Source organism: Microcebus murinus, chromosome 11, assembly GCF_040939455.1.
Source record: "Microcebus murinus isolate Inina chromosome 11, M.murinus_Inina_mat1.0, whole genome shotgun sequence".
In the NCBI taxonomy this organism is placed as follows: domain Eukaryota; kingdom Metazoa; phylum Chordata; class Mammalia; order Primates; family Cheirogaleidae; genus Microcebus; species Microcebus murinus.
The window spans coordinates 120,389-133,215 of NC_134114.1; the positions used below are offsets into that span (position 1 = coordinate 120,389).

At 61.3% G+C, this 12,827-nt stretch overlaps 1 protein-coding gene across 2 annotated transcripts in view; it reads left to right on the plus strand.

The window, feature by feature from the left end:
- Positions 1-12,494, plus strand: part of TPPP (tubulin polymerization promoting protein) — a 32,877-nt gene extending 20,383 nt beyond the window's left edge. For both annotated transcript variants that reach the window (XM_012774157.3, XM_076007914.1), the window contains 2 exons: positions 7,832-7,985; positions 8,377-12,494. In XM_012774157.3, the coding sequence (XP_012629611.2) occupies positions 7,832-7,985; positions 8,377-8,571 (349 nt within the window). In that variant the 3' untranslated portion in view covers positions 8,572-12,494. The remainder of the gene's footprint in view (positions 1-7,831; positions 7,986-8,376) is intronic.
- The last annotated feature ends 333 nt before the right edge of the window (positions 12,495-12,827 follow it).

A 12,827-nucleotide genomic window follows, 5' to 3' on the forward strand; every position in this document is an offset into this window, starting at 1 on the left:
CCTGAGCCCGCCTGGACCCCGACTGCCACCCTGGCCAGGGCCCAGCCTCCTCCAGCGCCGGCCCTCTCTGGGAGGCTGTGGCCCAGCTCTGTGCTGCTCAGCTGTGGAGGCCTGACCCGAGTCCCCCCTTGGAGCATGGTCCCCAGAGTGTCACCGAGTTCTGTTTCTGCCACTTGAGGGATGTGGGAGTAGAGGGGCCAGACCCTGAGAGGTATGGCCTTGGGTTGGGGGGACATCTCCAGACAAGGGATGCCACCACCAGGCATGGAAGGTGCTGGCACGTTCCAGAACAGTGTCCATTGGAGAGGGGGCTGTTTTGATTCTTACCCCTGCGTCTCCACACTGGGGATCTGCAGCACCTTGTGGGACCAGGGCTCACGCAGCGAGTGTGTCCGCCGGCTGCAGCTCCTTTGTGATCAGACCTGCGGGTCTCAGCGCCTGTTCCCTGCCCCCTGGGGTCGGCCAGGGGAGGCTCCCAAGGGGTCTCAGGACAGACCAGCCTTGCCACCCTGCCAGGAGACGAGCAGTGCCCTGTGGCAACAGCCCTGCAGTGTGGCTGTGAGTGGACAGTGCCGACAACAGGCGGGTCCTGGTGACCACAGGCGCTCCCGCAGGTCAGCCAGCTGCGGGCAAGGGGCGCTGACCTGGCTGTGCCCAAACACCCGGGAACTCACTCTGCTGAGCGGATGCATCTGGCACACCGACTCGGGGGCAGGGGAGGCAGGACAGCTGTGCTCGGCGCGTGGCGGCCGGGAGAGCAGAGGAGGTCGCGGAGCTCTGCACCCACGTGTCCGGGGCCAGGGTGCACAGCTGGGCAGGTCGGGCGCGGCCCCTGGGCCATGTGGCCCCGGCCCCAGCACTCCAGGCATCCTGGCTTAGGGCGGGGGGCTGGCCCTTTGCTGACCCAACCCTCTTGGCAGGTCGTGGGTGCTTCCCAGGTGGGCCCAGCATGGTCGTGGGTACTTCCCAGGTGGGCCCAGCATGGTCGTGGGTGCTTCCCAGGTGGGCCCAGCATGGTCGTGGGTGCTTCCCAGGTGGGCCCAGCATGGTCGTGGGTGCTTCCCAGGTGGGCCCAGCATGGTCGTGGGTGCTTCCCAGGTGGGCCCAGCATGGTCGTGGGTGCTTCCCAGGTGGGCCCAGCATGGTCGTGGGTGCTTCCCAGGTGGGCCCAGCATGGTCGTGGGTGCTTCCCAGGTGGGCCGAGCATGGCCGTGCTGCTCCAGTCCTGGGCACCCTCCGAGCCGTCCAGTGCTGGCCTCCACAAACCCGGTGTGTCCAGGGGTAGAGGGGCCCTCAGACCTATGCCTGTGGGTGAAGTTTCTAGAAGGGCTAGGCTGGAGATGGGAAGAAGTGGCCTGCCCAGTGGCCAGTCACCCCACAGGGGGACCCCATGGTCCACAGCCGTGGCATGGTCCAGACACTGCCGCTTGCAGTCAGGGCCACAGTTCTTTTTGCAAATGCAGCAAGTTGCCTTCAAGCTACAGCAATGGCACACGTGTACATGCACACATGCCTGCATACGTGTGGGGGGAGGGTGTCCAGCTGGGCAGCACGAGTCCCGACTCCCCTCCCTGTCCACCTGCACAGGAGAACCCTCACAGCCCAGCCCCCATGCTGGGACTGCCCTCCCTCCTGGGGCTTGGACTCAGGCCCCGGGGAGCCCAAGGAGAGGGCGGTGGGGTCCCCTGACCTCCCACATATGCGGGAGCAAGGGACTCAAACTCATACCCTCATCCCAGGAAGAGAGGTGGATGGTGCCCAGGCAGGGTTGGGGGCTGGTGACCCCAGGAGCATCATGAGGGGACGGTGCCCCAGCAAGGTCGGGGACCCTGCAGAAAGCACTGGAGTGCTGGGGGCCCAGGGGACAATCGGGATTTCCCTGTTTCCCAGGACAGCCAGGTGCGCTGACAGCAGAGGTTGGGTGACACTGTGCACTGTGAGGAGTGGGACGTCCACGGCCAGCCACGCAGGGGTGCCCGGCAGCTGCAGGAGGGCCCCACCCCCAGGGTGCAGAGCCGCCTGGGTACTCTGGCGGGACTCAGTAAAGAAAAAGCCCAACTATTTCTGTTTTCGGGGCAGGTTGCCATGGCTCTGTGGGCCCGGTGCCAGCCGGGGTATCTGTGGCCTCTGTTTAGCCCTTGTCGCCACGGCAGCGCTTGTTTGTTTGGATGTTACTATGTGTTAAATCTTAAACAAATTTCTTGCAGCCATAGCTCAGGTTTTTATTGACGACTACTGCTGGCCCAGGCGGAGACACCCCTGCAGAGCCCGTGCAGTGGGGTTTTAAGACACTCACTAATCCAGACTGGACGTGTGCAGGCCCTGGGGCATGGGGTCCCCAGGGGCGTGGACAGCAAGTCCGTGTGTGCACGGGGAGGGGTACGTCACGCCTCAGGGACCCTGGGTCAGGCTGTGCCTACCTATGTCCACTCCTCACTCTGCCTGGACCGAATGTCCCCAGACCTCGCCCAGGGAGCCCTCGGGGACCCTCCGCACAGGAAGCCCAGCCGGGGCAGAGGAAGGAGGCCGGGATGGGTCTCTGCTCCCGGGGGCCGCGGCCTCCCTGGGCTCCAACTTGTCTGCGGGCACCATGTTCTCCCACGTGGGCGAGCCAACGCGTCCTGCCAACACCGTGCAGGGTCCAGGCAGGGGCGCAGCTTGGGTGACACAGGCAGGGCCTGGACACAGGTTAGGAGTAAGAAAGGCAGCGGCCAGCCCCAAGGAGGGCAGGGCCTGGGGCACCCTGGGGTCTGGCGGGTCACCAAGTGCAGGGGGGAGCAGCTTACCTGCTGCCACCTGCCAGGGACGGCAGGGCCCAGTGGGGCTCATCCTGAAGTCTGCAGACGGCTCTTCTCAAAAGCCACTCTAGGGCCACGTCTCGGGGTCTGTGGGAAGGGCAGGGCGTGGGCAGAACTCTATGTGTGGCCTCACGCTGGGCAGCGTCTGCAACCCCAGGTGCTGGCCTTGCCTGCCCTGTGGTCCTGTGAGGGCCCATGTCTCACCCGGCGGCCTTGGCCGGAGCCTGGGCCAGGCGTGTCCCTGTGGCGCCCTCTGGTGGCCGCTGGCGGCAGGGCAGGCAACCACAGCTTCTGCAGAGTGGAGGCCCGTGGGCGCGATGGGCTGCGCAGGCAGGCGTCTGTGGCAAGCATCAGCGGGCTGGTGGCCCTGTGGCCTTGCAGTTAAGGCTCCTGGGAGTCTGTGACGGCTCGTTGGGGCAGGATTGGCCATTCTCCGTGGCGTTGGCCGGCGACAGGCCCCGCTCCCCGGTGGCTCGGCCCGTCCACTCCGCCTCGGGAGCCTGGCCAGAGAGTGCACCAGGTCATGTAAGAGGACGACCTTCCACAAACAGCCAGAATCTGTCTGGACGACCTTAGGCATCAGCCCACAGCCCACCCCAGGCCACGGCAGCAGCTGGGCACAGAGGCCGGGCCCTGACGCACCCGCACGGGGCCCCTCTGGCCCCGAGTCCGGGTCCTGGTGACGGCCACAGGCGAGTGACCACACAAAGGCACTAGGCAACGTGAAGTTAGGAGGAGCCGTAAGGGCGGGCTTGTTTCCCACTCGGAGGGAGGTAACTGGGTGTTGTGGGCAGAGGCCATGGAAGGTGGAGCCGGGGCAGCCAGCGGGTGTGCCTGGGCGCCCAGAGCAGGAGGAAGGGTTGCTGGCTTCCCCGTAGGCCCCGGAGCTGAGCGGCCTGTTCAGTGGGTGTTTCCAGCCACCAGCTGAGCCCACACGGGGGTCCAGGAAGGGGCTCTGGTCTCCTGCGATGCGGGGTGAAGCCCTCACAGGTGGCCCATGTCAGGCCCGTCCAGGCCGTGTGGGCGGAGGCTGCCTCCCCGCCCCCCGAGGGGTTTCCGAGCTGGCCAGGAACTGGAAGGGCCCGGGGGGCAGTGGCTGCTCTGGGTTCTCAGCCTGGGCGTCTGGTCCTGCTGGGGTCTGGGGACGCAGGGCGGTCAGCATGCACAGGCCAGCCCCGGCAGGAGGAGGCTGGAGTGCGAGAGTGACGGGAACCACCGCAGCCTCCTCTAGCGCAGGGACAGGTCGGAGCTGCTGGTCCGAGGCGAGTGGCTAGCCTGGGGCCGCCCGAGGCCCAGTAGAGATGTGCGCACTCCCGTGCCGCGTCCACGCGAGCCCGCCAGACAGGCTCCCCCAGTCCACGTCTCCACCAGGCAGGAGCCTCCCCGCCATCCCCGTCGGCCTCAGCCCACGGCTGAAGGGAACATCCTGGAGGTTTGTGCCCCGGTGCCCCTCATGCTCTGACTCTCAGCACGGAGGCAGCTGCTTGCCCCTTAGTCGCCCTCGACGGTCCCCTGCTTTCTGCCCGCAGTGGCATCTGGACGGGCCAGTCGGGTCCACACTTCTGCAGGTCCTGGGAGCCCGAGCAGCAAGTGCCATCACAGAGCTGCGGATGGAGAGGGCAGGGGCTCTGCCTCAGCCCAGAGCTCAGGGAAGCTTTGGTGGCCTCAGCCCTGGAGGCACAGACCGGTCCTCAGTGCTGTGCTGGCCCCACACCGGCTCCTGGACAGCCCTGGCCAGGCCCCAGTGTCCCCAAGAGACCGAGCTGGGGCCCCTGCTGGCCCTGGGTTTGGCCCAGAGACCTGGAGAAGACTGGGCCTGGGAAGCAAGCCCTTCCCCTGGGCACTGTGTGTGAGCAGTGGCCACGTCTGCCGGGCTGGGTTTGGGGAGAACCGCATCTTCTGAGCAGCGTGTGCTCCAAGGACACCTCCTGCCCTGATGGGCTCTGGGAACAGGCTAGCTCGAGCAGGACTGAGTGTCTCGGGGAAGAGACAGGCATTGTCTTCCCAGCACTCGCTGGGGACTGCTCTGGCAGAAGGCGCCTGGCTCTCCTAGGGAGAGCTCCTGCGGGCTCAGGGCAGAGACGGGGGCCCCTCTTCCCAAGATCACAGGGATGCTTGGAGACATGGGCGTGGCCAGTGGCTCTTGGCACAGGCATCCACCCCAATCTGAATGTGGTCTCTGATAGGGGAGCCCCTCAGCCACCCCCTCCCCAGACTGAGGGGCTGGCACTGGTGGTGCCTGGAGCTGAGGCCGCCCAGAGGGGCCGCGTGCCCAGCGCTGGTCACCAGGCTGGTGGTCAGGCCTGGCATCCGCATGTCAGCCTGGGCAGGGCTGTGAATAGGAGACAGGGGCGCCTTTGACAGCACAGGACAGAGAGGCCCCACAGGGCCTTAGAGTCAACACAGCCGGCAGGCCCAGAGGGAGGAAAGGGGGGCTTTATGCTGTCCGTGGCAGGCACCGCTGGGGGGAGGCCCTGGCAGGCATCCAGCTGAGAGCTTGCAGGGGCGAGAAGCCACTGCCCACACGCTGCACGTCCCCAGTCCCCCAGCCCCTCCTGGGTGGATGCTGCGGGACACCTGCCCATACGTGGGAAAGCTCGACAACGTGCCGTGGGGCTCTGGCCCCAGCAACCCCCGCCAGCTCGGCTCTGCCCCAGACCGGGTGTTTGGTTGGAACGTCCCGCATCTTCTGGACACATGTAAAGTGCGTGTGGATCCTCTAGGTGCCGCGTAAAACAGCACTGACCTTGGGCTCTGGGAGCCACAGGGGGGCGGCGTTTTCATATCTGGCTCCAGCCACAGAGCCTGGCCATGGAGCCCACTGTGTCCTCTCTCGCTGGCTCCTTCTCGAGTTGCTGAGTGTTGTCCACGGTGTGCACACGTCGCAGTGTGTTCATCTGGTCGCTGCTGAGGGACACTCGGGTGGTTATGTTTTGGTGACTGAGTAAAACTGTGATAAAATCCCCTATGAGTTCATGTGTGAGCTTATGTTTCCATGTCCCTCGAGTGGGACCCAGGGATGGGACTGTGCAGGCGGCAGGTGTCTGCCTTGTAAGACACCGTGCGAGATGCCAGCTGGGAAGGAGCCTCCAGCCACTGCAGCCACCCAGCCGGGGGCCTGTCCTTTTCCTTATTTTCATGGCTGCAGCCATCCCTGTGGGTGTGCAGTGGCTCCTTGCTGTGGTTTCGTCTGCATCTCTGATGGTGCTCGGCGTCCCTCCGTGTGTTGTTTGCCGTCTGTATATCTTCCTTGGTGACGTCTCTGGCTCACATATTTTGCCCATGTTTTTACAGTGGGTTTTTTCTTATTGTTGAGTTTTCAGAGTTCTCTGTACATTTCAGCTACGAGTCCTTCGTTGGGTGTGTGTTCTGCAAATATTTTCTCCCAGCTGGTGGCTTGTCTTTTCATTCCCTCAACAGTGTCTTCTGAAAGGCAGTTGTCAACATGTGGATGAAGTCCAGTTCATCCATTTTTTTTATTACGGACTGTGTTTGGGTGTCATTTCTAAGAAATCTTTGCCTTACCCAAGTTCACAAAGTTTTGCTTTTTCATGTCCTTGAAGTTTGTTTTAGGTTTAATAATTAGGACTGTGATCTATTTTGAGTTAATCTGGTATATGCTACCCGGTGTAGATAAAAGGGCAATTTTTGCATATGGGTCACTGATTGTTCTACCTCCGTTTGTTGAAAAGAATCCTTTCTCCCCTGCTTGCCTCCTTGGAAAGCGGTGGGCTGCGTGTGTGCACGTGTGTGTGCGAGTGCACACGTTTGTGCATGCACACGTGTGTTCGTGTAGGGCTCTCCCTGAACCCACCGGAGAGTGCTGTTGATCCACAGCGGTCTGTCCTCTTGCCAGAAATGTGCTGTCTTGTCACCCCAGCTTTGCTGTGCAACCAGAGGTGTGTCAGCCTCCAACTTTGTTCTGGTTTCCACAATTGTTTGCCTTTTCTAGAGCATCTGCTCAGTGACATGGACAGAACCCGCTGGGGTTCCGTGGGGTCAGGCCTCTCTGCAGTCGTGGACTGCGGCTGGAAGGGCCTGGGAGGGGCCTTGCTCATAGCTGCTCCTCCAGGACCCACAGTGAGGTCATTTTAAACGTTGCAAAGCCTCACTAATTCGGATTAGTTGTGGTAGATCACGTAGGAAAAGGTTTTCTAATTAAAATTATAAAAGGCAAAGAGCCAGTTTAGAACTTCTTTGCAGTTGCCCAAGTGAGGGTCTGATGAATGTGCTGTGGGGTGAAGCACAGCCCTGGGTGCCCCAGCCCCCCGACAGGCTCTAACCCCAGCCCCCCCACCCGGCTCTAACCCCAGCACCCCCAGGCTCTGCCCCAGCCACCCCAGGTTCTAACCCCAGCACCCCCAGGCTCTGCCCCAGCCACCCCAGGCTCTAACCCCAGCACTCCCAGGCTCTGCCCCAGCCACCCAGGCTCTAACCCTAGCACCCCCCCACAGGCTCTAACCCCAGCACCCCCAGGCTCTAACCCCAGCCCACCCCCACCCCCGCCCGGCTCTAACCCCAGCACCCCCAGGCTCTGCCCCAGCCACCCCAGGCTCTAACCCCAGCACCCCCAGGCTCTAACCCCAGCCCACCCCCCCCCGCCCGGCTCTAACCCCAGCACCCCCAGGCTCTGCCCCAGCCACCCCAGGCTCTAACCCCAGTACCCTCAGGCTCTGCCCCAGCCACCCCAGGCTCTAACCCCAGTACCCTCAGGCTCTGTCCCAGCCACCCCAGGCTCTAACCCCAGCACCCCCAGGCTCTGCCCCAGGCACTCAAAGGCAATGGCTGGTCAGGTTGGGGGCTCAGGTCCTGACATGTGGGTCCTGCGCCCACCCTGCCAGGCGCCCTGGGGGGCCCCAGCGCCGGCCCCCTGTGAGGACCCCACGCCCCACCCACGCCCCTCCCTGTGGGGCTGCGGCCCAGGCCCCTCCCTCAGACGCAGGGCCCTACGGGGAGGTGGGGCTTCCTCCCAGACCGGGCGGGGTGTCGCTCGGGGCCCCACCCGGCCCCGCCTTAAGCCGCCGCCCCCGCAGGGGGAAGTCCTGCCGGACCATCACCTTCGAGCAGTTCCAGGAGGCGCTGGAGGAGCTCGCCAGGAAGCGGTTCAAAGACAAGAGCGCCGAGGAGGCGGTCCGCGAGGTGCACCGGCTCGTGGAGGGCAAGGCGCCGGTCATCTCGGGGGTCACGGTAAGGGGCGGGCCTGGTGGGCCAGGGCGGGGCCTGGAGGGAGGGGCGGGGCCTGCAGGGAGGGGCGGGGCCTGAGGAGAGAGGTGGACCAGCGACCTGACAGCCCGGGTCCTTGGGAGGGGGCCGGTGTGGGTTTCCCGAGAGGGTGGACAACTGCAAGAAGACCAGGTGGACTTGGAGAAGGGGCAGGGTCATGGCCCTGCAGACCCTGGGCTGCCCCGGGCCAGGAGAGGCCATCCCGCCTCTGTCTGCAGCTTGGCCCGAGTGGTTCTGCGCCGTGTCCGCCAGGAAACCTGTCCTCTGAGAGACCTGCCCAGGTCGGGCCCAGCCTTCACCTGGTCTCACCTGGCCGGCAGCTCACCTCTTCCTTCCCACCCCTCTCCTCTTGCAGAAGGCCATCTCTTCGCCCACTGTGTCTCGGCTCACCGACACGACCAAGTTCACAGGCTCCCACAAGGAGCGCTTCGACTCCTCCGGCAAGGGCAAGGGCAAGGCCGGCCGGGTGGACCTGGTGGACGAGTCGGGCTATGTGCCCGGCTACAAGCACGCGGGCACCTACGACCAGAAGGTGCATGGGGGCAAGTAGCTCCGTGGATCTGTGCCCCGAGACGCTGCAGGTGTCTGGGAACAGGAACTGTACCCTATCACTTCATTACATTCCTGTGGACATTCCTGTGCTCACTTGGGCAGAACTCAGAGGGCGCCTTGTTGGGGGCTGGGGCAGCTGTGGGGGCCACACCCAGGCCTCCCTCCTGCTGGGCACCCAACACTCCCTCTCAGACCCCAGGTTTGGGCCCTGACTCTCCCTATCACGCCTGCCTCGGCCTGAGCTGGAGAGTGGACGGCCGCTTCCAAGTGTCTCCTGGGATCACACCACACTGGCAACCTAGTTGGCAGGGGAAAGGGGTGTTTTAAAGGAGCTGGTCATCGTGGGGCTCTGGGAAACAGACCCTGTAGGAGGCCACGCCGACCTCCTGACTGGAAGACACTTTCCAGGGGCCTTGAGGGCTACAGTAGCTAAGGCACTAACCAACAGCACAAATAAAGCCGATCGAGCGAGCTCCAGACTCCTGCTGTGGGCCCTGAGGCCTGTCCTGTGGCAGACACCACAGGGTCCTCTGGGCCCTCCTTAGAGGCCAGGCGTGGGGAGGCAGGTCCCACAAGCACACACACATGCTTGCACATGCTCATGTACACATGTCCTACACACACACACTCACACACACAGTTGAGGTGACAAGAAGGCTGAGGGACACAACAGGCAGCTTCCTGGCTGACCAGAGTGACCTGGAGCATGAAGTTAGCTGTCTTTCGGTTGCTTTCCTGAGATGGTGGCTGCACGTCTGTTCTCAGAGTGGGTCCAGGAAGATGCAGGATGTCCTGTCCCCACGTTGCCAGGCAGGAGCCTCACCAGTACGTGACAGGCATGTCTGCCCGGCCTCCCACTTGTCCATTCATACTGCCACCCATTTGGCTCCCAAACCTCCTGTCAGCCACAGCCGATGCAGTTTCAACTCTCTCTAAATGGCCCTACTAGCCTCTCCTGACCCTTTGGAGTGCAGGACGCCAAACGGGCCTGCAGCACTGGCCGAGGCTTTGTCCTCCCCCATCGTGGAGTGCACAGGAGTCAGCGGGCACAGCCTGCCCAGGACCCCCACACGTCTACACTGTGAGCACGTGGCAGGGCAGCCTGTCCTTGCACATGTCTGCACAAGAACCCTGTGCTGCTGCTCTGTCCTGGGGATGCCAGTCAGTGTGGCCATTTGCTGTCACGTTGGCCTCCATGGTCATCTGTCCCTTGGCATGAACATCCATCACCTTGAGTGTAACCTGCTGGGCCATGTGGTTCTGGAGCTGGTCCTGGAAAGAGCCCAAGGCAGCCCCAGGGAAATGCTCCCAGGAGCTTGTCTGCCCTTGGCTCCATCCAGCTCTATGCAGGGCAGATGGCCGTCCAGGGCTGGGCTTATGGTGCAGGTGGACAGCAGGCCCCTCCCTCACTGCCACAGGACACAGACATGCCACCTACCTGCCCTGAGCGCTGAGAATACCTGGTCACAGGAGCAGCCCACCCACCCATGTGGGGCGGAGCCTCAGGGCTCCCTGCTGAACGATCACCTGAAGGTCTGGGCTTCTCAGGCCCCTCAAAGGGAGACCTCAACTCAAGGATGGGGTGGCCCAATGGGAACCTTCCTTCTGAGGTTCTGAAGCTCACAGTGCCTGGTGTTGAAGACCAAGGAACAGTGGCTCTCAGGCTGCAAGATTCCCTTGTAGGGCCCAGCCGAGCCCCATCTCCTGGCTATGCCCAACTGGCCCTTGTGTGAAACCTACAGGCAAATGTAAGATGTGAGAAATGTCTGAAAATAACTGTGAGTGTACAGTGTTTAATAACCTTATCACAACCCAAAAAGCCCTTGTGTTCAAGATGCTGATGACTTTCATTAGGGTCGATGAACAGGCTGCTGTCCAGGTCGAGCAGCTTAGGACCTGGAAAGACACTGGCACCCCACACCCTCTTGGGCTCCTGTCCCCTCCAGACTCCCTGGTCAGAGTGCAGCACCACCATGGGCTGGCTGTCCCTTGGTCTGAGGCTGCTTTTCTCTCGTTCTTCTGCCTGTCAACAACCAGTCTCCACAGTCCCGGCCAAGTCACATGGAACAGACATGACACCAGCAGGACCCTGGCCCTGGAGCTGAGCACGCCCAGCCAAGGCAGAGGGACAGGCCAGAGTGGTGTCTGAGGGTTCTCAGGCTGCACAGTAGGAGCCAACGCTCTCCTGGACCCCACAGTGGTCTGTGGGGACATGAGACACTGAAGAGAGAGGTGCCAGAGCACCAGGACGCTGTCTCCTGTTCAGCAGTCGTCCTCAGACTAGAATGGCCTCCAAACAAAGGTCCAAACCAAGTCAGGGCTGGCCTGCCCTCACAGCATACTAGGAAATTGGATACAAGCAAAAGAAACAATATAAGTGCCCATCCTCAGGGGACTACAGACCACCCAACCTCACAGACAGGAGGCCTCTTCCACAGACAGGTCACCTCGTCTACACAGTCGGCATCTCACTCGCCACAGCGCACTCCCCAGAACTGGACAGAGCAGCCCAGAGGGGTGAGGTCCACGGGTCCCGCCTGCGGAGTGCCAGCACCACCTGCCTCAGGCCCCTGGAGCTCCATGATAAGAAATGCTCCTTTCACCTCTAATGAAAATTTTAGAATGCATTCCTGATTGCTGCAGCAAATCTTTGGGTTTTGTGAATGAAAACTGAGTGCACTTTTTCTCTGCCTTGGTGGCCTTCCCTGTCCCAGCCTGGAGGGCCCTTGGGCTCCAGAGGAGAGGCCTCACACCTGACTCTCCCTCAACATGCTCTCGGCTGTGGCGCCTGGAACACAGCACCAAGAAGCCAATTAGCAGTCTCCAGTGTGACCCCTGCCCATCCCCCATGGGCCCCAAGGTTTCCCCAGACACTCGTGAGCCAGGAAAGCATCCTTCTCCAGTCGGTTTCCAAGTGTAGATCTGCAAACACACTCTCCCCTCCCATCTACACCACCTAGCAAGGAAGGGGGAGTAAAACTCAAGTCATGAGGACATGGTAGTCACCATTCTGTCAGTTTAAAATTGTCTGTTGAATTTGTCATTGCATCTGTGTGTAGCCTTTGAACACAGAACATCTGCCTGGACCCTAAATTCACTGGACAAAACAGATACATGAATTTTCCTCAGTCAGTTTCTGAATATTGTGAATACACAGGCAGGGTGTTTGTCTTTTTTGCATGTTTTTATGCAATGCCAATTAGCTTCTACTAACCATGGTTAAATAGAAATTAAATGTCTATCTGTGAATACAAGAAACTGCACAGCATGCAACCCAGGAGACAGAGATGGGTTCTGTCAGGGGTGACACCCAGGATACAGGGACAGGTTCTGTCAGGCCTGACACCCAGGTGATAGGGACAGGTTCTGTCAGGGGTGATACCCAGGAGACAGGGGCAGGTTTTGACAGGGGAATAATATTAGGAAACAGGGACAGGTTCTGTCAGGGGAATAACATTAGGAGACAGAGACAGGTTCTGTCAGGGAAGGACATTAGGAGACAGGGACAGGTTCTGTCAGGGGAGGACATTAGGAGACAGGGACAGATTCTGTCAGGGTGACACCCAGGAGACAGGGACAGGTTCTGTCAGGGGAGGACATTAGGAGACAGGGACACGTTCTGTCAGGGGAGGACATTAGGAGACAGGGACAAGTTCTGTCATTGGTGACCCCCAGGAGAGAGGGACAGGTTCTGTCAAGGGAGGACATTAGGAGACATGGACAGAGGTTCTGTCAGGGTGACACCCAGGATACAGGGACAGGTTCTGTCAGGGGAATAACATTAGGAAACAGGGACAGGTTCTGTCAGGGGAATAACACTAGGAGACAGGGACAGGTTCTGTCAGGGGAATAACATTAGGAGACAGGGACAGGTTTTGTAAGGGGTGACACCCAGGAGACAGGGACAGGTTCTGTAAGGGGTGACACCCAGGAGACAGGGACAGGTTCTGTCAAGGGAGGACATTAGGAGATAGGGACAGGTTCTGTCAGTGGTGACCCCCAGGATACAGGGACAGGTTCTGTCAGGGGAGGACATTAGGAGACAGGGACAGATTCTGTCAGGGTGACACCCAGGAGACAGGGACAGGTTCTGTCAGGGGAGGACATTAGGAGACAGGGACAGGTTCTGTCAGGGGAGGACATTAGGAGACAGGGACAGGTTCTGTCAGGGGAGGACAATAGGAGACAGGGACAGGTTCTGTTAGGGGAGGACATTAGGAGACAGGGACAGGTTCTGTAAGGGGTGACACCCAG